Source organism: Nyctereutes procyonoides, unplaced genomic scaffold (assembly GCF_905146905.1).
Source record: "Nyctereutes procyonoides isolate TBG_1078 unplaced genomic scaffold, NYPRO_anot_genome, whole genome shotgun sequence".
NCBI lineage: Eukaryota > Metazoa > Chordata > Mammalia > Carnivora > Canidae > Nyctereutes > Nyctereutes procyonoides.
This window is the reverse complement of record NW_026575133.1, coordinates 16,605,449-16,628,821: the sequence shown is the minus strand read 5'-3', so window position 1 is coordinate 16,628,821 and position 23,373 is coordinate 16,605,449. Positions and strand designations below refer to the sequence as shown.

General features: G+C 47.1%; 1 protein-coding gene across 30 annotated transcripts in view; it reads right to left on the bottom strand.

Annotated features, from left to right (window-relative positions):
• Positions 1–1,590: 1,590 nt before the first annotated feature.
• TCF7L2 (transcription factor 7 like 2) overlaps positions 1,591–23,373 on the bottom strand; it is a 201,423-nt gene continuing 179,640 nt past the window's right edge. For 9 of the 30 annotated variants that reach the window (XM_055300465.1, XM_055300464.1, XM_055300461.1 and 6 more), the window contains 8 exons: positions 23,114–23,200; positions 17,731–17,871; positions 17,027–17,186; positions 16,588–16,695; positions 11,357–11,405; positions 10,720–10,770; positions 9,331–9,403; positions 1,591–3,817 (listed from right to left, as the gene is read on the bottom strand). In XM_055300465.1, the coding sequence (XP_055156440.1) occupies positions 3,343–3,817; positions 9,331–9,403; positions 10,720–10,770; positions 11,357–11,405; positions 16,588–16,695; positions 17,027–17,186; positions 17,731–17,871; positions 23,114–23,200 (1,144 nt within the window). In that variant the 3' untranslated portion in view covers positions 1,591–3,342. Of the gene's footprint in view, positions 3,818–8,614; positions 8,688–9,330; positions 9,404–10,719; positions 10,771–11,356; positions 11,406–16,587; positions 16,696–17,026; positions 17,187–17,730; positions 17,872–23,113; positions 23,201–23,373 lie in introns of all 30 variants that reach the window. The other 21 variants (XM_055300466.1, XM_055300467.1, XM_055300473.1 and 18 more) reach the window with 9 other exon arrangements.

The following is a 23,373-nucleotide window of genomic DNA, read 5'->3' as shown; positions in this document are numbered from 1 at the left end:
CAGTTTTAGAAAATAAAGCGGGGGATGGGGGGGAATAATATTGACCTCAGGTGGTACGGTTAGCAATAAATGAGAAGAGACACATAAATGACTTGGCACACTGCCACCAAGAACAGATATTGTTCTGATTTGTGTTTTCAGAGGTCACTCTGGGCCCAGTGTGCAAAATAAAATGGGGAAGGACAACCAGAATCGCTCCTCTCTGGGAATGCAAAGCAAACAAAAACAAAATACTGAGATTTCACGGAACAAAAACTAGCTTGAGCAAAGCACGGCTTCCAAGGAGCTTTAAAGTCCTTGATGACGACTCTGTGTCGCCCTAAGTGACAACAACACGAACAGCTTCCAGGCCCATCGAAATCGTGTCCTTTGAAGGTACAGTTGTCCTAGATAAGTGGAACATACCTGGGTCGCCCCCACTCTCCGAAAGTGGAGCGTTCTTAGGAAACCCTTATAAGAAGAAATTCGGGGGTAAAATGAACCATGAATTTACATGGAAAAGTTTTGAGCGTTCCCACACCCCAAAATAACCTCCCTTAGCCTTGTCGGCTACCTTGGGGCACATCTTGCTTACGGGTGCCCAAAATAAATGGAGAGCAGCCCAGATGCGCACGGACGCCGTTCCGAGCGCTGGTGGCTAGCTGGACGCCGAGGTGCTGAGTGTCGCCGCTGGGGCCACTCACCGTCTCCGGGCACGCCGCCTCTGGAGTGGCTCGCTGCGAGACATATCCTCAACGCTATCTTGGCTTTTCACCTTTTTCTGGTAAAAGCGAAAATCCTCTTCGGATTTCTTTCAGTGAGTAAAAAGGGGCTGAGATCCTTCATAAAAGCAAAGGGGCATACCGCAAACTTTGAGGGTAGCGGGGGCATACGGGTGCCCCCATCCACCCTCATCAGCATGGAAAACGACCACAGCGGAAACCTCAGAAAGATCTTTATTGTGGCCCCTGGTTGGTAATGATGATGATGCACCTGCACCCTCACCGGGGTACAGCCGCACAACTTGAGTCCCACACACAGAGCAAGACTCCTCAGTAAGAGCCGCTCAGTGATTCACCTTGATCCAGTTTTCTACAAACCTTCTTGCTCAACATCTGCTCGGTGTCATTTCGACACCCTGGCACCTCTCCCTGCGTGCGCCTCTTAGAAGTTAGAATCCTTCCACATCAGTGGTCCTTCAGTGGTAACAAGGTGGGGTCTTAAATCCATTCCTGGACAACCAGGAGTCATTAACCAGAAGTCAGTCCTTTCTGCCGATCACTGTGGGAAGGAAATCTAAGATCTACGGGATGACTGTGTTCTAGCCAGAAGCGGGACATTCACTCTGTAACTGTGCTTTGCTCTCAGAAGTGAACCAGGTATGCAGGGATGTCAAACAGGCATCAAGAACGAGAGGAGGAGAAATCATGCCAACCCGTCGGAAGAATGCAAGACCACCGTTTGCCAGTCACGTGCCCACCCATCACCCGTATCAACCGCGGGGTCAGGTCTCAAGATCCAGCCTGGGAATACGGTTCCTCTCGGTGAAGGCGGGTTCGGCTTCCCCAATGGTAAAATCCGAATCACAGAAACAAGTGGCCAGCCTTGATCTGCACATACTAAGTTGCTTTTATTAATCCAGAACGGCATGCTACAGATACTGTACAGCATGAACATTTATTCATTACAAAAATGGCTTCCAAACCATTAAAAATGAAATTGGAATAAGAGCATAAAACGGAACAGTAACATCACAACTGTTAGGAAACATTCAAAGTATTCACAAAAAATGTTATAGTTAGCATTTTAATAAACCAGAGAAAAATTGGAGACAGTTTTACAATCGCTTCATGTCAACTACAATGGCACTGAATGAACAGGTTTCAGCTTTATACAGCATTTTGCAACATCAACATGCCTAGGTTTTTTTTATTTTTAAAGTTTGCCACCTCCTTGTATGTCATATGTGTACATAAAAGCGGCAGCTGGTTTTTCCTTTAAGAGTAATCTAATATACAGAATTTCGGCCCCTAAGGGTTTATACCTCTTCATTTAAAATGCTTTCTGGACAATCTGCTACCAAACACATCTTGTTATAGGTGACATTAAAACTACATACAAATCTACCTATGTAACATCACAGCAAAACATGATGAACAAAAATTACAGCATCAAAAAGAGGGAGAAAGCTAAAGTCACTGAGAATTTTGGCACATAACGTTTTGCACACAGTCAGGCCGTGTCCTAAGGGTACAGAGCTGCCGACTATGAGTTCAAAGGAGAAACAAACGGTGGTTCCCGCTACTGCTCACGCAGCGTCTCTAAAATTCCCTCACTCATTTTCAAGTCTTGTTTTACATGATGGCTTTTAAAGCAACTTTTGTTAATGCTACTGATCCTTTAATGCAACTAGTAATGTCCATTTGGCGGCATCTGGGTTTCATACAGCCAAAAAAAAAAAAAAAAAAAAGTCAAAAAGAGAAACAAAAAAATATATATACACATTTTATATATAAACTTAAAAACCTTGTACAAATGAGTTGTTATATATAAGATGCTTATGCTAAGGGAAAAAAACTTTATACAGTTTCAAGAAAAAGGAAAACATATCTTAAAAGGGACAACGTACAGGTTCGACGAGCAATCTCTAAAGCAATAAATACTACTGGTCCAACAGCGTTGTGATTCCATTAATTGTTGAGTAGCATCCCCCTCCCCCCAAAAGAACAACACCATGGAACAAGGTATATTAACACATTTAACCCTTTGTTTCTGTACATTTAAACAATAACAAGTAACATCACAATTAAAGTTGTTTCACACAGAGAGAAAAAAAAAAAAAAAAGGAACGGCACTGCATTCGTCGTGCCCTTATGGTTTAAAAACCAGATGTAAAATGATTGGTTCGCAAGCTCGTATTTAATACAAATAATACAGAACCAACTCCTTGCTGGAGGGCTGCTTCAAAATTGCTTCTTCTTCTTCTTTTTTTTTTCCTTTTTGTTTTTTAATCAGTCTTTTAAAACTAAGCTATCCGAACTACATAACAGTTATGTATATATATATATTTTTTAAACGCTACAAAGACTTTAAACAGCTGTTGATAAAAATTTTGGTAGAATCATGAGGTTCTTTCTCTCATCTACATATTTAAAAGGAGAAATTGAAATAAGAATGGGTCAAATATTGACCAATGAACTCCATAAACATCAACTAATGTAGCCACGTGGCACAAAATTAAAAGAGTACAAAACAAAACCTTTGGGGGGTGGGGGGTGGGGTGGGGTGGGGTGGGGGGGGTGCGGGGCCGAGGGAGCAGGGCGAGGCCTCACACGGGGCGGGCGGGCCGGGGCCGGGGCAAAGCTATTCTAGAGACTTGGTCACGAGGGACAGCGGCTGCGGCTGCGGCTGCGGCTGGGGCTGCGGCTGCGGCTGCGGCTGCGGGCCGGCCAGCGCGCCGTGGGAATGTAAGGAAGAGGTCGACGGCTGTGCAAGCGCCGCGGGCGAGGGCGAGGGCGAGGGCAGGACGGGCGGCTGCAGGGCGGCGGGGGGCAGGTCCAGGGCCCCGTTGGGACACAGGCCGGGGGCCTTGCCGTGGGCGGCCTCGGCGAGCAGGAGCGCGGGCGGCGGAGGCATCAGGGACAGGTGGGCCAGGGGGTCGGGCTTCAGGGACAGCGACAGCGGCTGGGTCTGCTCAGTCTGCGGCTTGGCGTCTGGGGGGGGGGAGCCTAGCAGGTTGGGGGAGGGAGGAGGCGAGTCTAGTAAGCTTCCATCTGAAGAGGGTGGACTGAGGCAGCTGCCTTCACCTTGTATGTAGCGAACGCACTTTTTTTTTCTCCTAGAAACAGGGGGAGAGAGCGACGGGTGAGTACCGGGCAGGGACGCGGCGGGAGAGCCCCTACCCGGGGCGGGCCAGTGCCCTGCGCCCTGCGCCCTCGCGCCCTCCGCGCCCTGCGCCCTCCGCGGGGGCCGGGGCCTGCTCTGCTGCCGACGGGCCGGGCGGGCGCCGGGAGCCAGGAGCCGGGCACCGGCCCTACCTACCTGCTCCCCCTGCCCCGCTACGCACCCGCGACCCCGACCCGGCCCGGGGACCCGTGGGCGGCCCGGAGGGTGCAGACCGACTGTGGCTGCGTCCCCGCGGGAGCGGCTGGGGAGTGTGCGATTCCTCGTTTGGCTCAGACACTCCCTGGCCTGCGGGCACATCTTCCCTCCTTTCCCACTGCCACCACCCTACTCCCAGTGGGGTGTGTGTGTGTGTGTGTGTGTGTGTCACAGAGAAAGAGAACTCAGTCCCCAGGCGCCTCCTACCAATATGAACCCCTCAAAGTGCTGACTGATGAGCCCACCCCCAGAGCTGAAGGCAGTGCTAGCAAGAGGCCGAGAGGTTTTCACACCACTGCCACCACCACCACCACCGCCACCACCGCCACCACCACCGCCACCACCGCCACCACGGCCACCACGGCCACCACCACCACCACCACCACCACCACCACCGCCAGGCTGCCGGCGCCCAGAGAGCTTTCGGGCTTGTCTGTTAAGAACCACACCAAATCAAGAGAGGTCAGAATCAGGTGAGAGGAGGGGAAGGGGGTGGGGGTGGGGGGAACAAAAATAAAACAAAATAAATTAAAAAACAAAACAAAAAAAAACCAAAAACAAAAACAAAACAAAAATAAACCACCAAAAACAGGTAGAAGAGGATAAACCAAGGTGGGGGAGGGGGAAGAAAAAGAAAAACAGAAAATGATCCAAAGGAACGAGAATAACTGGTTGTATGGCCTGCAGGTTGTGGATTAAATTACGATCCAAACTTGATTTTTGTTTTTGGAAGATTTGGGGTCTTCCCCTCCCCCACCCCAGAGTGAGAAGGCTGGAAGGAGAGACAGTGAGGATGGGACGGTCGGGCATCGTGCCCTTGTCACTATGCCGAGGCCAGTCAACGGAGGGCGCAGCGTGTCACGAGGAAGTGACGACAAAGAAGAAGTGCCGGGGAGCCACAGCATGGAATTTGTGGGGTTTGGGTTATCGGGATTAGTGTTTAAGCCGGAAAGACTAAATTTCGCCCTGCACCAAAACCAGAATCCCCGCCCCCCCCGCCTCTACATTTCCAGTTTACATAAGAAATAGGGATGAGAATTTCAGAGACTCTCTTGCATATCATCAAAGGTCGGGGAAATCGATTCAAGAAATTGAGCATGTGACCTCAAAGCTTCTCCTACTATTAATCCCAGTCTCCGATGGGATGAGATTTGGTAGGAAAGGTGATCCTGGGAATCAACCCCACGCACGCTATAAAAACAAGGCAGATACAGGGAATGTGCTGACCTAGGGAGCCCTTGAATACAGTTAACACCATGGCGGATAATGCTCTGTCTAAAAACAAGTGTGCAAGCGCCGGCCCGCTTCCCATCCCTGGAAAGCAGGAAGATGCTGCCTGGTGTCGGATGTCACTGGCCTTTGAAAGGAAGGGGGATGTAATGAGTTCCTCCTTGGGTCTGTGCCCCAGAGGGGTGTGCTCATGCCCCTCGGTGCGTGGGGTGTGGACTCAGCAAGATGGCAGGAGGGCGGGGAGGGGGGCGGAGGGGAGCGAACATGCTTGGCCTTCCCTGCCTCCCAGAGGCTGAGACCCACCGGGTAGGGGTGGAAGCCTCAGGGTCTACCCGACACCCCCCTCTGGGTGGAAAGGAACTGTAGGGGTGCAAGGGCAGCCCCCCTCACCTTCAATTTGGAAAGGTTCCTTTTCTCCTCTGGGATAGATTGAAACAGACTGTGGGTTCTGCTCCCATCCCAGAAACCAAGATAAATAATTAAGCCTCTCAGAGTTTTAAACCACCTTAGCCTGCAGATCAAAACATGCTTAAAAAACTAAGATGTCCATGCATTTTAAAAATGGGTGAAGGGAGGGGTGGGGAGGGGGCGGGGCATAAGCAAAAGTGAGAGAGCACAAGGACAGAGGAGGGGGGGGTGAGAAAAAGGAGAAACAGGAAAACAGGGGAGTGACGTCAAGCAGCATTCCATGCTATATTAGGGCAGAGTAAAAAGATGGGAAAGCAACTTGGTGGGCTCAAAACAGAATCTTGTTAAAATGTCCTCAAATGTCAAATAAAATTAGAAACCCTGTGTAGCGAGCAAGGAGTCCTGATTGGCTAGGAGCCTTTCTGGTGCTCCCCTCACCCGCCCGCCCTCCTGATGACACGGAGGTTTCCACGTCCAGGGGATGAGTGGAAGCATTTTGAACACGGGACATGAAGACTATGAAGGACAGCGAGACACGCCTTCTAACAGGTGGCCGGAGGGGGGGGGGGAGGTAGCTGAACACACACACACTTCTGACTGGGCCAGAAAACGCCTCATTTTGCAACTGCTTCTCTTTTTTTAAGGTACATTTTTGTCCTATGGATTTAGCATCAAGCCAGATCCTGGCAAAGAGGAAAAGGTTGGGGAGAAAAGGGGCAAAACCCATCCACGTTCCCTCCCCACCCAGGCTCCATCTCCAACCAAGGGGTGGCCTCTTGAAATTCCACCTGTAGCTTCTTGTGGATTTATTCTGAAAGGAAACTAAGGGTTCCTCCGATCCTGCTTGGAATGACACCCTTCGATGAGCTACAGTGCATCTGCTGATGCTTTTCGGGTATGAGAAACATCCCCCACAGAAGCCAAGTGGCCACCTGGAAAGTTCTAGCGGTGTCAAGGTGGGGAAAGAACTCTGAGGAAGGAGGAGGGACAGACAGCAGCCTGCCATACTGACAGCTGGCCCCTCAGAGCTGCGCTTCTGAAAATCGGGTCTGCGACACAGCTACAAAAATTAGGGTTTTTGCTTTTGTTTTTTTGTAAAAATGTCACGAAACTTCCAGCCCCTGAGGCAGGTACCACACCTTGGCTTTCAACAAGGTGCCCGCTGTCTGATAAGGGAATGTCCGTCCTGGTCAACGTTAGTCATGGGAACTCTCAGGAAAAAAATGTCAAGTCTACCTTGAAGCAACTGCTTCTGAAACAAAAAAAAAGGGGGGGGGTTCCATAAACCTCCACTCACACCCCCCCCCACAAATAAACAAGTCACACACCGTATTGCGAGGTGGGCACCGTGGTCTCAGCGATACGTTTCTATAGCTCGTGAGAAACCCACTCAGGAGGGAGCCCTACGATTAGCTGACTCCTTCCCGTGGCAGGGCGTCTCAGATGGGGACCCCACGGCTAACCGTCCTCCTCCACAGACCGATGAGGTTCTGCCTCAGTCCCTCTGCCTAGACAGGGCGAGCAGAGCACCGGCCTGCCCTGGGTAAGGCCGAAATACCTAACGTTCTTCCTCCACCTCCTCCTGAACCACTTTTCTGTGGCGCAGAAGAGCCCAGGATCGTGGGGAAAGCGCTGTCCCCTCCGTGAACACGGTCGTCTCCCCGGATGAAGACCAGAGGATCGCTCTCAAGGCCTGGCATCCTCACTCAGGGGCAGAGGGTTGTCTGCAGAGTTCTCGCTCAATAAGGGGGCGGGGTGGGGGGGCCCTGTCTCTCCCCTAAACATCTGGCCAACTCGAGGCACTCGGCCAATCCCTCGTAAGGCACCGGGGGGAGGGAGGAGACACAGGAGACTTGTGGGCATGCACGTGATGGGATGGACGTCTGATCTAATGTCTAAACACCGAACACATGGCAAAGGCATGAAGGGGGGGGACACGTGACAAGGAGGCACTACAAACAGGGAAGCGTGTTTGGGGGGTTGAGATACCTACCATCATAATATTCCAAATTCAAAGACTGCTTGTATCAGAACAAAGAAACAACAAATTTAACCAGAGGTGGTCATTAAAGGAAAGAAGTGAGATAGGGACGAGTCGGTATCCCTCCACCAAGAAGGAAGTACCTACACCTTCCCTGCAATTACGGGTTGGATGGAAGCCTGCAGGTGGAACACGGGTGTTCAATCTGGACTCTTCTAATTCACTTTGGAAGCAATGCGCTCTCTCTCTAAATACATATATGGTGTGTACTCTGAATTCCGCAGGCTAGCAATGCTGCAGTACGGGACCGCGTGACACACTGCTTACAGCCCTTTAGCTGATGCATGCCGTCCAATGCCACGCTTCTTTTCAGCACTGTAAAACAATGTCAGCTAACCGGGCTCCTCCGTGCAGAGACATGTGGTTTTTCAACATAAAAGAAAAACAAAACAAAACAAAAGCAAAAAACGCCTGCCCCAGAGCCCTTTCTCCAAGTGTCCTGACTCTGCAGCGCACGGGAATGGCTACTGCTGCCAAGCGGTAGCTCATTCAAACCTGTGGACACGGTGGCGGTCTATGCTCAGTGCACGTGCCGCGGACCCGGCCAGTTCCAGGATGCTGGCTCTCAAAGCAAAAAGGGGAAGGGCCCGTCCTGATCTGTTAGGGTTGTGGTTTCAGTCCCACCACCGGGGGCCTGGATAGGTTGTTTGTAAGAGCAAGGGGGAAAGAGACAAAGAGAAAGTGGGGAGAGGATACGGCATAAAATTAGCAAGGAAATTGTGAAGAGCGAGGATCATTAGTCATTGATGCCGGTAGGGAAGTCGACGGGAACGAGGTCAAAATATATTGACACGCTAAGGTACCAGAAGGACAGAATGCTTTGATTTTCCCAAAGGCCTCACAGCGGTAATATACCTGCATGGTTTGCACCATAAAGTCTGTCGGTCAAGCCCGAACAGTGCCCGACACTTCTTTGGAGTATTTGCATCTGTTAGCATAAGGTAAACACAAAAAATACAACACAATGGTGGGTCATGCTCAGTTGGATGTGAAATCTCAGCTACAGCTGACTTGTCTTCTCTATGACCTCGGCTCTCTCTGATTGCCTTCCCTCACCAAGGACATGAAAAGAAAAGACTTCTATGAGGCAAAAGAAAAAAATAAAACAAAACGATAAAACACACACACACATACATAAAAAAAAAAAACCAACTGGAAACCAAAATACAACAAGGAAAATAAATAAATAAATAAATAAAAATAGAAGAGAGAAGGAGGGGAAAAGGTGACGTTGTTTGCTTCTACCTAGGCCAGGGTTACGATGGATGTCACTGAGCCCCATCCTGGGCTGTCATGAGGAAGGGGGTTGGCAGGCAACGTTCCCTGGGAGGGGGCGCGCTGGGGTTTGCTGTCGCTGACCCGAGGAGGCACAAATGATGCTGTTTTACAGTGGCATTTTGGCTAGCAGCAGCGGGGAGGACAAGCACATCCCTCACAGAGCAGTGTCCCGCGCCCTCGTGTCTCCTAAGATCCACACACAGAGCTACAAAGCAACAGGCCAGAGAAGGGGAGAAAGGATGGAATAGACCAGCTGCAGACCAGCACAGCAAATCTGGGAGATCTATACACACCTGCAAGGGCCGCACCAGTTATTCTGTTGATCAAGGCCAAAGCGCGCTCGGCATTTCTTAGGAGCGCTCAGGTCTGAATGAGTTCAAGAGAGAAGCGAGCAGAGGAGGAGGACATGGGAGAGAGAGAGAGGGAGAGAGAGAGAGAGAGAGGGGGAAGGGGGGGAGAGAAAGATACAAATAAGAAAAAAATAAAAATAAAAAAGGGAATAAATCAATGACCTGGTTACTAATGACAAATAGCGACTTTCGATTTTTAACTTTCTTTAATTAAAAAAAAAAAAAAGGTAAAAATCACATTCTTATTCAACTGGTGAAATTAGCTGTTGCAAATAAAGCTGCAGTATCCCTTCTTTAAGGACTGTCTCTCCGATTCGTTTTGAGCAGATAAAGGGAACTCAGATACTGAAAAAACGAAATTTTAAATAATATTTTTCCTTTTGGTTCTGCTTTCCTTTTTTTTTTCCTAGCTCTCTCTCAATTTGTTTTTCTTAAAGAAGAAAATAAAGCGAAGGAGGGAATTAAGTTTGTAACATGCTTTTTTCTTCTCAGAGTACAACAGTTTAAAAAAGAAAAAAAAACTACAAATAAAAACAGAACAAAACGAAACAAAACAGAAAGAAATAAAGAAAGAAAAGGGGTTGTGGTACTGGGATATTGCAGCTTTTGAAATGTTTTTCTTTTCTTTTCTTTTTTTTTTTTTAACCGATTTTCATGACTACTAACAGAAGAATAGATGAAGGTGAACAGGCAGTAATGAATGAGCTGGTCAGGGTTAGTCAGAAGCTCATAGCAGCTTTTAAGCAGGTACAGTCAGTAAAATGCTAGTGGATTTGCAAATTAGGAGCAGGAAAGCAAAAGGAAGAAAAAAACTAAAATAAAAAAAAGCGAAGGAGAAAAAAATCATACTGCGGATGCATGCTTGCGTGAGAAAACTTAGTGGGAGCAACGGAAAATGCCATTAGATTAAGGAGGTTTATTACTGAATTCCTTCCATTTTGGTTGGTTTTTGCTTGTTATTTATTTATTTATTTATTTGTTTGTTTGTTTATTTATTTTTATTATTTTTTTTTTACCAGTCTCTTTTAAAGAAATACTGCATATTCAATTTGCACAGTTAGTTCAACACTAAGTCACTGTCATCACTGCTTAAACAACTGTTATGGGAAAAATAAATAAACAAAGCGAAAGTTAAATTAAATTAAAAAAAAAAAAAACAATAAAAGCAACTGAAAAAAAAAAAATCTACCGAAACATACGAAACCGTGTAGATGGTCATTTTAAAGGATGTTCAAATGTCATACGTGTTTAATGTTAATAAAACTATAATGGCAAGAAAAATTAAAAAAACATTTTATCGACTATTTTAATGACTCAAAATGACATTAGCACCTGTAATCGGAGGAAGTGAAAGGCAAGGATTTAGGAAACATTCGCTGTGTTCTGAAAAAAAAGAACAAATTATACAAAGCCTTCAAAATTTTTGTTGTCGTTTGTAAAAGCCTGGCCTTCTCCAAGGGGACCTTCTGATATTGCCTATGCAGTATTTCTAATTTCTCCTAGAGAATGACAAACCTCCTTAATTTAAATTGGGTGCAATTTACCACTGTAAAGGCATGCATCAGAACATTCAGGAACAGCCCAGTTAATATCAAACACTCACACACCCCCCTCCTCCTCCCCCGGCCCCTTCCTCATCCCTACAGACACAGACAAAATCAGCAGACTGCATAAACCCCCGCATAGGCATGCCTACCACCCTCCCGTTACAGGCTCTGCGGTTATTTAAAAACACATTCCACTAGAATTACAATGTGCTTTTTCATGCAACAATGAATGTTACTAGCTTTAAAAGGGCAGTCATGAAGCAATTAATTAAAATGCATACACAAAAAGGCTGGCTAAGATGGGTTCCCCCACAATATCCTGGCCTTGAAATTTCTCCTGCCTCCCCCCAGACAGAAACCTAAGGTGAATGAGTGGTCCTCACAGCACCGCTCCTTCCTCCTTCCTCCTCAGCCTGGCTTACCATTGGTCTCTCCAGGCTGCTTGTCCCTTTTCCTCTTCTTCTTCTTGCCCTGCAGGGACAGAGGAAACACAAGGGATTATTTCAGCAAATAGAAGGGGGGGGTGGGAGGGGGATAAGTCTGGGCTCACCTGTAAAGGCGGGAGGGAGGCCAAGGTTTCAGTCCACACACACAGTCTCTGACTCCCCCCCCCCCTTAAATCCAAATGCCCTCAGTTGTGCTCCAGCCAGAGGGACACACCCAGCAAGGAGAAGAGAAGGGGTCAGCAGGGGATGAAGGAAAGACCTCCACACACCTCTGTCCATCCTCAAACCTGACCCAGAGCATCTGATCCCACAAGTGGGAGAAGAGAACTGATGAAGGAAGATTTAGGGAGGTGCAGAGAGACAGGGTTGGGAGTGGCCCAAGGGCCCACAGCCAAGTAAGTGACAGTAGGGGTGGCCCTGTGGACTAAGAAAGGCCCCGCTCCCGTTGCTTCAGGCAAATCCCTTCCTTACAGAGGCCAAAAGGCCTCTGTTTCCCTCAATCAAAAAACAAAAGCTTTAGCTGGGGCTTTCCTAGTAACAACAGCTAACATTTATTTAGCACATACTATGTGCCAGGCATGATTCTAAGTGCCCTATGCACATTGAGTCATTTTTCCCCTCACACAATCATGTACAACAGGTGCTACTGCTGTTCCAATTCTAGAGATAAGGAAATTCAAGCACAAAGGGGGTATGTGAATTTTCAGAGATCACATAGCTAGCGAATGCTGGGGCCGGGATGGGAACACAAGAGCTCTCAGTTCCACAGCCCTTACCTGCTTGGCTGTGCTGCCTACATATTTAATCCTTTGCCCTCTGAGGAAGGTTTTTAATTGATTACAGGGGATGAATTGCATGGGGTCATTCACATTCTCCAACCCGGACCCTTTACCATCTGCTCGTAGCTGGGATGTGGCATGGGAACAGGGAAGAGCTCTGTAAGGATGACTGCATCCCTGCAGATCTGAAACTAGTTCTCTCTTGCCTCGTTACTGCCCATCCTATCCGTTGGGAGTCGGATGCTGGGTATATATGAAATGTCACAAACGAGAAGACTGGCCTACACATCTGTCTGTTTCAGAACATCTAAATACTGCCTCTGCCTAAAAGTTCTCTTGGTATGTTGACGTCAGGTCCGGAAGTGAAAACAAGAGTGATGGGTAGTAAACTTGGCAACTCGTAAGGCCTGTATGGAGAACCTCAAGATGGAGATGCCATGATTTTAGCTCCACCCAAGGGCTGAAAGCCAAATGTCTCAGAGAAAGCCCATCTTTTCTCTCAGATCTTGGGGCCCATAGCATTTGGGAAGCTTGTCTTGGCCTTGAGTTTGAAACACTGATACATTTACCTTCTCTGATAAACAACGTAAAGATTTTTCTTTATTTGAGAGAGAGCAAGTCAGAGAGTGTGCGTGCACAACCCCAACCCCAAAAGCAATCTCGCATGTTGCAGGCGCAGGGACAGAAGGAGAAAGAATCTTAAGCGGACTCCCCACTGAACACAGAGCTCCATGTGGGGGTCCATCTCACAATCCTGAGATCATGACCTGAACCTAAACCAAGAGTCAGATGCTTAACCAACTGAGCCACCCAGGCAGGTGCCCACTGATAGACAATCCAAAAATAAAAAAGTAAAAGGAGTTCATGGGGCCTTCTCATGAGCCTCAGCAGCTCGTCTTCATGTTTGTGGCTCTCCCTGGGGAGCTGCCAAGTGCTGCCTGGCCATCTTGGAAAAGGCAGGAGGGGCTCATTTCCATTCATTTAGGAGCCTGAGTGAACATTCAGCTAGGCACAGGAAACCTCTGTGACTCCAGGCAGTGTTAGCATCCACATGCCCAATGGATTCTTAGTCACCTCTGGTTTAATACAGGGCTCACCCATTTCTAGTTTCCCACAATACATCCTGAAAGGCAGCTGAAAGTTCTAGTCCCCATGGGAAGCTGTCAGTTTAGGATATATAATTGAAATGTTTGTGACGAGGAAAGAGTCACTTAAACTAAAGGCTTTTACAGGACCGGGGCTGTGTTTTAATCAGAAAAGGACAAGCAGTAGCTTAATAAATACTATTTAGTGAAGAGGGACACATGTCTCAAGGGAGGCAGCCACCTCATTATCTTCTTAGATGTAACAAAAGAAGAAGCCTAACTATGGAGGTCTTTGGCCGGGGGGGAGGGGGGAAATGAAAGATGAGCAAATGGCTTAGCATTGGTGTCCTTTACCTAATCTGGAAGAGCCAGAAAGGCAATAATGTTCTAATATAATGCCACGGGTTGGACAGCACTATGGGACCAAACTCTTTTCTTTTATGCTCCAGAATGTGCCAAGTCCGACAACCCAAATGTGACGGTTTTATTCAATCTTATTTTGCTAAGGCTTCCATTACTGGAAAAGCAGGAACATGAAAGAGGCATGAAATTAGCTCAGAAAACTTCTTCCAGAAGAATCTTTACAACTACCAAAGCAACGTATAGAAACTCCTATGTCAAGCCCCAAACCTGACAAGTTCTACCACAATCAAACCCCTAAGACCTTTAACTCTGACCCTTGCTCCACAGACCGTTTCCTGGGGCACAGCAGTGAGGGAGGGGGGAGTGTGTGTGTGTATGTGTGTTCACACTCATGTGTAAGGAGCCTTTGTAATAGGCCTCTGACAGTACCCATATAAGAGAGAAAGCTCCTTCATCGCTAGCTCTAGATGGACCTCTAAACTTTCTCTCAGTCTTCAGAGATTCCCCTATTATATCGAGCTCCTTCTGACTGTGAAGCTGAGCTTCAGTCATTATTAAGTGCCTCATGGACCTTCTAAAACCTAGAAAGCACTTCACGAACACCCCAGGGCAATACCTGTCTGACTCCCAGGCAAGTCAATGGCAGCATTCTTTTGAAGCTATCACTACCACAAAGTTGGCCTTGTATCTTTGTGGAGATATCCCCCTGCACAACTCCAGAGGGCAGCATGCACACAGACCGTAATGTAAATGGCACTCCCTAGAGTTGTGCAGTGCGCATCCTGCAAAGCTGTACATGAAGGCCCTACCATGACCCCAAATGTCTGTTGGGGATATGATGTCTATGAAGGAGCAGAATTCCTCTCTGTAGTACCATTCTAGATCACTCAAAGAATTAGGTCTATAGCAGGTAAAAGGTGAAGGTAACCTCTAAGAGCTGCTGACCCGAAACCAGGAGAACAGTGTCCTGAAATGAGATGGCTGTTCATGTGGAGGCTGCAGAGCCTGCCTGCTGCTGGAAATCTCCACCTCGAGGTCAGGTGGGGGTGAGCAGCAAGCCTGTGGGAGAGCATTAATTTTCTCATCCTCTTCCTTTCGGCTCCAGAAGAAAGGCTTCCCCACGGCACACATGCTGAGGACAAATGGAAAGGTCTCAAGCAGCTAAGACCTGGTGCGTGACCATCCGTGAGTGACAAGGGCCCTGACCAGAGCAAACATTCCAGTGAGAGGTACTGGTACTAATTCCTGTTTCAACTCCCAGGAGGAACAGAGTCTTGTGCTGCCAGCCAAGGGCACTGGGACCTAGAGGGAGGCAAGTGGGAGTGGGAGGGTGGGGGTCGGGTGATGATGAGGATGTGGAAGTTAAGCCCCACAGTCTGTGTTCTTCGCACCCCCTAATCTGCAAAGCGAATAGCAGACTAGCAGGCACGTGTTGAAAGGTACGAGAAATGGCTAGAGTTGGGGCACCTGGGTGGCTGAGTTGGTAAAAGTGTCTGCTTTTGGCTCAGTCCTGGGATTGAGCCCCACATCGGGCTCCCTACTCCGCGAGGAGTCTACCTCTCCCTCTACTTCTCCCTCCTGCTCTGCGCGTGTTCTCTCTCTCACTCTCTCTCAAATAATTAAAATCTTTTAAAAAATTAAAAAAAAAAAAAGAGAGAGAGACAGAGAGAAACAGCGAGAGCAAGTGGGAAGCAGCATCCGCTCAGGACCCATATATGTCTGTGGCCTCCAATGACACATTAGTTTTGAGAGTAAACGCGTCTGATTTAACTGAGTCCCCACAGTACCGTTGTGTGCATGCTCACAACCAGCCCTGACTGAACCGATCTCAACCCACGTACAGAGAGCGTCTTCATTACAGACGTTGTCCGCAGGAGAGCTAGGTCAGGAGCATGGACAGGTGAGAGAACCCTCCATGGCTCCACAACATTGACAAGAAACAGGAGGAAAAGCCCACTGCTGCCATCAAGGCAGGTTTTGTCTCTAAAGACACCCTAAAGAGTGAAGGGTTAAAATTCACTTTATAAAACCCAATGCCATGGAATAAGAGTTATCAGGTGAAATAAGGGACATCTCGTCTACTGCGTAGAGGAGGGCCAGCCCAGAATGTTGCTGGGCAAAACACGGGACAAGAAATAGAAGGGGGTGGTGGTGAGAGAGGTCTCTCCTTGCCCCGGAGAGCAAGGTTAGGAGAGGACAGGAATCATGGGCATCACAACCACTGTGATTAGTGAAAACCACCACCCCACAGTGTTTTCTAAAATCCAAGAGTGGAAATTAGGCAAATCCTGTAGTCAACACAAAGCCCAGGAAGACACACCACACACCACAGACCCTCTCCCAACCCTTCCTGGGCCCTGAGGTGTTTCCTCCAGTCCACCAGCAAAGACTACCACTGGTTGCTTTCAGGGGTCCCCCCACCATGTCCCTCTCAGGATGAACTAGCTTTTCAGCTTCTACTGCACCACAGTATAGGGCAAGTGTTTCATTTCTCCCTCTTAAGGGCCAAGGCCCTGCTGGAAGGCCTGTGAGGAATCAAACCCTCTCTTCCTACCCATCTCCACTGGTCCTCCCCTGGTAGGCCCCAGGGACCCCTGCTGAGAAGCACGTAAGCCCCCCAAAGCATATCCTGGAGTCATGTCTTTACAAAGACCTGGGCACGAAAGGTGTGGACGGCCCCAAGTCAACGCCACTGGGGGCCACTGGGGTCCTGGCTGGAATAATGAAACACTGGACGCCACCCTCCTTGAAGAATTTTGGCATGCTGATGGAGCCATACTGGAAACCTAGACAAGACCCCCACCCCCACCCACCCCCGCCCCAAGTCTGATGCTCAGGCAAGATGCTCCTGGTCCCAGGACTGGGAACACTGCATGGTTCTGAGGCCTGATTCAAGCTGGCAGGTAGTACTCCCGCTGGGCAGATGAACCACACACACACACACCTCTATAGACTCTAGTTCAGCGGAAGGACCACCTACATAGTTATCCCGCGCAGACCAGCCGGGGTACAGCTGCATGTGAAGCTGTCGCTCCTTCCGGGCCAGCTCGTAGTATTTCGCTTGCTCTTCTCTGGACAGTGCGTGCCACTGGAGGGGACAGAGAGGTGGGGAGGCATGTAGAACATCACCAACTACACTGTGGCCGGGGACAAGGAACGGGTCTGCTCTGCGGGGTCCTGGCACAAACGGGTGCTCAGACAAAACCCGATCTGTCAATCCTCTCATTCTCTTATCTGCACTCTCTCTAGGGAAGAGGATGGCACGGGGTGTCGAGAATGTTGTTCGAATGGGGACTTCTGGTCATGCCTCCATGAAGGCCACTGAGGAAGTCAGGATGTGACTGAAGGGACAGGGCTCCGGTGCCAGGCCGCCCACTCTGCCCCCGTCCATTCTTCCCCCCAGTGAGGTAGCTACGTACCCTTCGCCCCAGGATCTGGTTGATGGCCGCACTTTCTTTCAACGTGCACTCGGCCACGACCTTGGCCCTCATTTCCTTCATATACAACATGAATGCGTTAAGAGGTTTCTTTATGTGGGGCTTCTTCTTTTCTTCTTCCTTTTTGGAGTCCTGATGCTTTCTGGATATAGACAGGACAGACAGACACAACCCCATCAACAACTGCGAGGTCCTACCTCCTCCACAGCAGAGAGCCCATCTCCCTGTCCGCTCAACACCCAAGCCTAGCAGTTCTGAACGAGAAGTACGCTTGCACTTTTGGTCTTCTCCACCATGAAAAATGGAACAAAAACATCCTAGCGAGGGTATGAGGGAAGAGAGATTTCATCATCACTTCCTGAATGTCCCGGACACACTTTCCCAAGCTGGAGGGAAAAAGCACAGTGTGGCCAAATCCCCCTTTGGCCGGTGCCTCTCGTGCTCTCAGGACAGACCTCCAGAAGTTTAGTTGTGGGTGAGGCATGGGGACACGGTTGCAAATCCCAGTCTGTCTGTCCAAGGACACGGTGGGTACCAACCACCAACTCCACACTTTGTCAGAACCCAGAGCACACCCGAGCTGGGGGTCTGCCGTAGTCACATGCACGGTAGCCAACCACGGGCTGGACTGACAACAGGCCAGACAAGATGGGGAAGGAGAAAGCCACAGAAATAGCGAAACTCACGAGCTGTGGAGTGAGCCGACGTCACTCTGGGAGGATTCCTGTTTGACTGTTGGCGTGACTATGGCCGGGTGGGGGATGCCGGTCGTATGTAGAGTGTGATGTGGTGGGACCATATGGGGAGGGAACCTGGAAGACAGGAAGCTGTGTAAATCGTCAGAATCAAAATGAATGAATGGGGAGGGATGTGTACACACAATTAAAAAAAAAAAAAAAACACCCAGCACGTAACACTCACATGAAAGCAACCCAAGGCATATGAAACCTGTCAGCATTAATTAGCGATAAATTAAACATAATGATTCTCATAATGTCATTAAAGCCAATCTTCCCCTTCATTATTGCTACTGACAAGAGACATTATGATTTTTAACATCTTTAGCAAAAGACAAATACAACGGATGTACTTGGGCGGTAAAGTAGGCTCGGACTACCTGCTGGAAATCACACGTCCACTTGTTTTTTGAGGCATTATTAGCGGCATCTAAGAAGACAATTTCCTAAGTCCTAATCAGCTCTAGAATGAAAGGTGAAATCTATTGTTGCATATTGACAGCTAAATAAAATATTAACGTGGCTGAAGTACACATTTTTGACAATGCCGCACATGCCTCATTAGGCCACATTCTGTTGATGGAGTACAATAAAATTTTTATTTTTCCTTTGCTGATGTGCCCCATCGTTTTGACAGGAATGTGAGAAAGTGAGGCAGAAAGATGAGGAAAATCCAAACACTTCCTATCTGGTTCTCATCATAAATCACAGATATTTTAAATAAGCTTGCATTCTCTTACAGAAAGATGAAATTTTATACACACACACAAATGAAACTCTGAATTTGGATGTGTATATTCTTTCCCACTCTGTAATTCAAGGATTCCTTAAATTACTTTTACTTAAATAGGCTGCCTATGCTTCCAAAGGCCTTCTAAAACAATTATCAAAGTGGTAAATCTATAAGGAAAGGTGTTTTTTTCCTCTAATACTGTCCATTTTTAAGAAAGTTCTTTGAACCCCCCCCACCCCCCACCGGCTTAGGCCCTAATTAGCATTTCCCTACCATGCAAACTCACTAGAACATAAAGAGCTAATTTTAAAATGTTCCTCTTGGCCCATCTGTGAACTGACAACTGGATCAAACAGCTTTCACGTTTTCTGATATGCTTGGAGTCACTATGATTTGTATTGGGTTAGAAGAACCACCCCTCTTAAAAGAAGGTATATTACCATAGAGAATAGGAGGGTGAGATAGTTGCAAAAAAGGACCCTGAAAGAAAACAAAATGGCAGTGTCCAGGCTCCAATGTGCCCAGGTTGGGCAAGTGAGCAGGTGGGGCGCTGTTCATGGGAAGGAGAACTCAGATAAAGCAGTTGATGCTTTCTTAATTAATTCAAACCAGAACGGTCTCACATAAGCATCCAGAGAACGAAGACCTGCTCTCCAGGTGGCCAGTTCTGGTGGGCACTGGGAGTGCCCTGAGATAGTGATTTCAAGTGGATCCTGCATGTATAAGGTTCTTTTCATATGTGGGCTGGATATGAAAAGTTTCCATTTCACCCAAATAATGTAGCAAATGTTAATCTGAACAATGGTAAAACAAAACAAAAAACCCCACTAACAATCTGCATAGATCAATGGAGAAAATATCAATGAATAATGCAGATTTCTGAAAGGGCCCAGACTCATAGTGGACATTTGACGCAGAAATTCCATCCTGATGTGGCCCTCTCCTGCCACTACCTTTTACAAATTTAAGCCTGTATCAAAGGTATCAAAGTTTAGTAACAATGACATGATTTTTTTTAATAAGAAACATGTAAATCCTTTAGGGTATATAGAAGGAAGGAAGGAAGGAAGGAAGGAAGGAAGGAAGGAAGGAAGGAAGGGGAGGGGAGGGGAGGGGAGGGGAGGGGAGGGAAGAGCTAAGAGAGAAAGAAAAAGAAAACAAACAATCCCCATTCCCCTTCCCAGAGAAAATAAAAAGCAAACCCTGGGGAGGCACTTGGGCTCCCATGTTACACCCTGTTCCTTCCCACTGCACAAGGGCCTCTGAGGAAACATAACTTAAGAACATGTGTTCTTGGAAGCCCTTGGGTGAAGCGGTGGGTGGAGTGGCAGCTTTTACTGTGAATTTTAAAGGCTTGACATTCCTCAAATACATATGTTCTCTTCTTGCTGAATGAGAATATGTGTACAGACATGAGAGAGACAGAGAGAGAAGGGGGAGAGGGGGAGAGACAAAAACACTGTGTGTGGGGAGGTGTGCACATGCGCCGACAGGCAGCTACCACAGTTTGAGTCCATTTTGGGGTGTGGGGGGGCAAAATGTCCAGCGCAGGCCATGAGGAACCAACGCTTCCAAGTTCACATGCCTAGACACATATTCATGTATCTGAAAAACGTACAGCAGAGAAAGAAATGGGGTGTTGGGGGGAAGGGGTGGCTACATGCATACCTTTGCTTAAGAAATTCCTTTCTGCAGACAACTATTTCATGAAATGCAATAAACACCCTAAAAATTCTAAGCAGCTCATTATATACCCCCGTCCGCTTTTATGGCTCGGAGCCAGAATATAATGATGAACCTTAACTTGTTAAGGACAACTAATTTTTGTTTCTGGCTGTCTCAGGGGCTCCTCTCTTGCTCACTCTCACTTTACTTCACTGTTGACGCGTTTCTGTTAACTGGATGTCATCTGCCGGCCTTGATTTTATGCACAAGCAGTGGGATGCATTTTCCTGTGCAACAATCCTGCTTTGAGTTGCATTAGGTTTGTCATTATTCTCTCATTTTCCCCCTTGCACTTGTAACATTTCATCTCTTCCTGCCTTATTTTTTGTGAGCCACGGTGCACCCACATTATGGTTTATACATGATCTCTCTCCCTTTGAAGCCGGCAGATTTCAGAGCCCGCTCTCGTCAGGAGAAGAGCCTTGCACCAATTTAGCAGGCTGAGGGCCCGGAGCTCCAACATCTCAATCTAAAGGGGGTCACAGGGTGGCACAAGTGAGTGTCAGCAAGAGCTGTTTAATTGCCAATCTAGGCTTCTCCATGGTGTTTAAAGTATAATGACCCATCACTTAATTCTGAGAAGTCCTGGCCCCGCTGCTGAATAGAATGAATATCAAAGGGTGTTCTGGAACAGGGCAAGCTGCCTACATTTCCTATAACTGCCATAAGTATAATAGACCTATACTTCTGTCGCCCCATTACCACAATAATGTATTTAATTTGCTGTATACGCTTTTTAACTAGCTACCTTTCATAAGGCCTACCTGGGGAATCGGCGGCCTTCCCCCCTGTACCTCGAGCCCCTAACCTTTCCTCCCACTGTTTCCTTCGTCTCCTCCACCCCCTTGCCCACCTCTAAATCATCGACTAACCTCCTAATGATAATTCAATCGATAAGCTTAACCCCAATCCCTATCCTACGATTACTTCACTGCTTTTAACCTCCAGAACGCACCGAATAAACAAACATGCAAAACAATCAGGTGCATGATATAAACGCTGGCTTGCAGGGAAGATGAGCTGTGGATTACGGGCTGCTCTGAAGCAGCTCTCCTCCTGGGAGACTCCCAATTCGTTCTCATGCTTTGCAAGGTTGTGATGACATTATTTAATGAACATAACCTTCCTCCTCTCGCTGGAGAACAGAATGCTCAAGCATTTTCCCACCTAACCAATATTGGTGTGGATTTTGAAACTGGGATCATTTGTCACACTCGGAGACCGGATCTTTAAAATTAGGTGATCTCCGTGGCATAATTACAAATGGTAGGTAGACTATAGCTTGTTTTTCTAACTGGAAGTGATTCTTACTCTTTCCCCCACCAAAATTACTGTTTTGTAAGCAGGAAAAGGGACTGTCTTATCCTGTCTCTCCAACCCTCCCTCTGGCCTTGGGTTCCCATACGGACTACAGAGACTAGGAAAAGATGCTAGGGATAGCATCCCTGCCATGTAATGCATGCTGATTTAATTATGGGACATCATCAAAATGGATTACTTGTTGTAGCCCATCAGGAAAGTCTAAACCTCCACCGATTTAATTAACTTGACTGAAAATCAGATGAACAGAAAATAAAACTATCATTAGGAGCGATTAGTGACTACTTAAACCCACTGCTGCCAACCGGTTTGTAAATAAACTAGCACTCACTGAAAAATTAGCCAGAATTAATTAGAGAGAGGAAAAGGAGAACGGAGGATTACAAAGATCCAGGTACACATATGTGGGTATGTGTGGATGACACATGTATTTATGTGCTTAAAGATATATGAATGCATGTGTGTGCACGCGCACACACACACACTTTTTTTTAAATGAAGAAGTTACCATTTTTATCCAAATAAACACAGTAAAATATTTCATACAAGGTATGAGAAGTCAGGGTGGAGTTTGTTACCCAAAATATTTAAATTAGAAGTTGAAGATGCTCCCCTATGAAGGAAAGTAAAATCATTATGTCCCTTGTCTGGGTGTAGGAATTCTTTGCTGGTTATTTGATGGGTTCCTTTCAAATTCTTGTTCTGCACACGTGATTTTTTTTTTTTAACTTTCCAAGATTTAGAGCTCACAGGCCAGTGTGATACCCACCAGCCGCATATAGCTTTTGAGTATGTGAAATGTGGTCGGTCCAAATTGAGATGTGCTGTTAAGTATACTCAACATTTTATAAAATGCATACCAGATTTCAAAAACGAAGTACAAAACGGAGTGTAAAATCTCATTAAAAGTTGCTTTACAGTGCTAACATGTCAAAATGATAATATTTGGAAAATGTTAGGTTGAATAAAATAGATCATTAAAAAGAATTTCACCTGGGCTCCCCCCTGCCTCCTTTAACCTTTGGATACTTAAAAACTTCAAATTCCATATGGGGCTCCCTTTATAATTCTCTGGGGGGCAGTGCTACTTTAGAGAGGGGTGTGTTTGGGGACGGGGTGTCCCTCCTTGTTGACAGAGAAGATGCTGAATTTTTAAAAGACCACACCCTTTCTCAAACTCTCTTTTACATAATCATAAAATTATCTCCACCCTTTCCTTTCTTACCCACTACAGGACAAGACAGAAACAACATTTTAAAAAGTTCCAGGTGTCCTAACTATACTTCTTCCTGCCTTCTTCAGTTAAAAAAAAAAAAAAAAGCCACTTGCTACGTTGATTCCAAAATTCAATCTCGAAATTTTGACATCACCTACCTTGGAAGTTCAGATTAACTTTTCAGTATTTTCTAGGACTAAAGCCTGATGCACTATCAGTCCTAGACCATTGAACTCCATGAAGGAGCAGCCTCTGGATGGCCTGGGAGCTACCTAGAAAACTTTCCAAGAAGCCACCCATGGTTGACTTGGATGGAGGCCCTGGTTCTTGGAACTCACCTGGACATGGAAGCGTTGACGGTCAGAGCTGTGGGGTAAGGGTGACGGAATCCTCCTGTCGTGATTGGGTACACTGGCTGACCTTGCCTATGAAGAGGGGAGTACAGAGTAAGAGAGTGCAAACAAGGGTGGGGGGTGGGGAAAAGAAAAAGAATAAAAAGGGAAAGTTCTCTCTGCACAGTAAGCTTTATTCTCATTTGATCAGAACAAAAATCTTGGGGATTGTACAGGAAGGATCAAAGGGAAGAAACACAGAACAA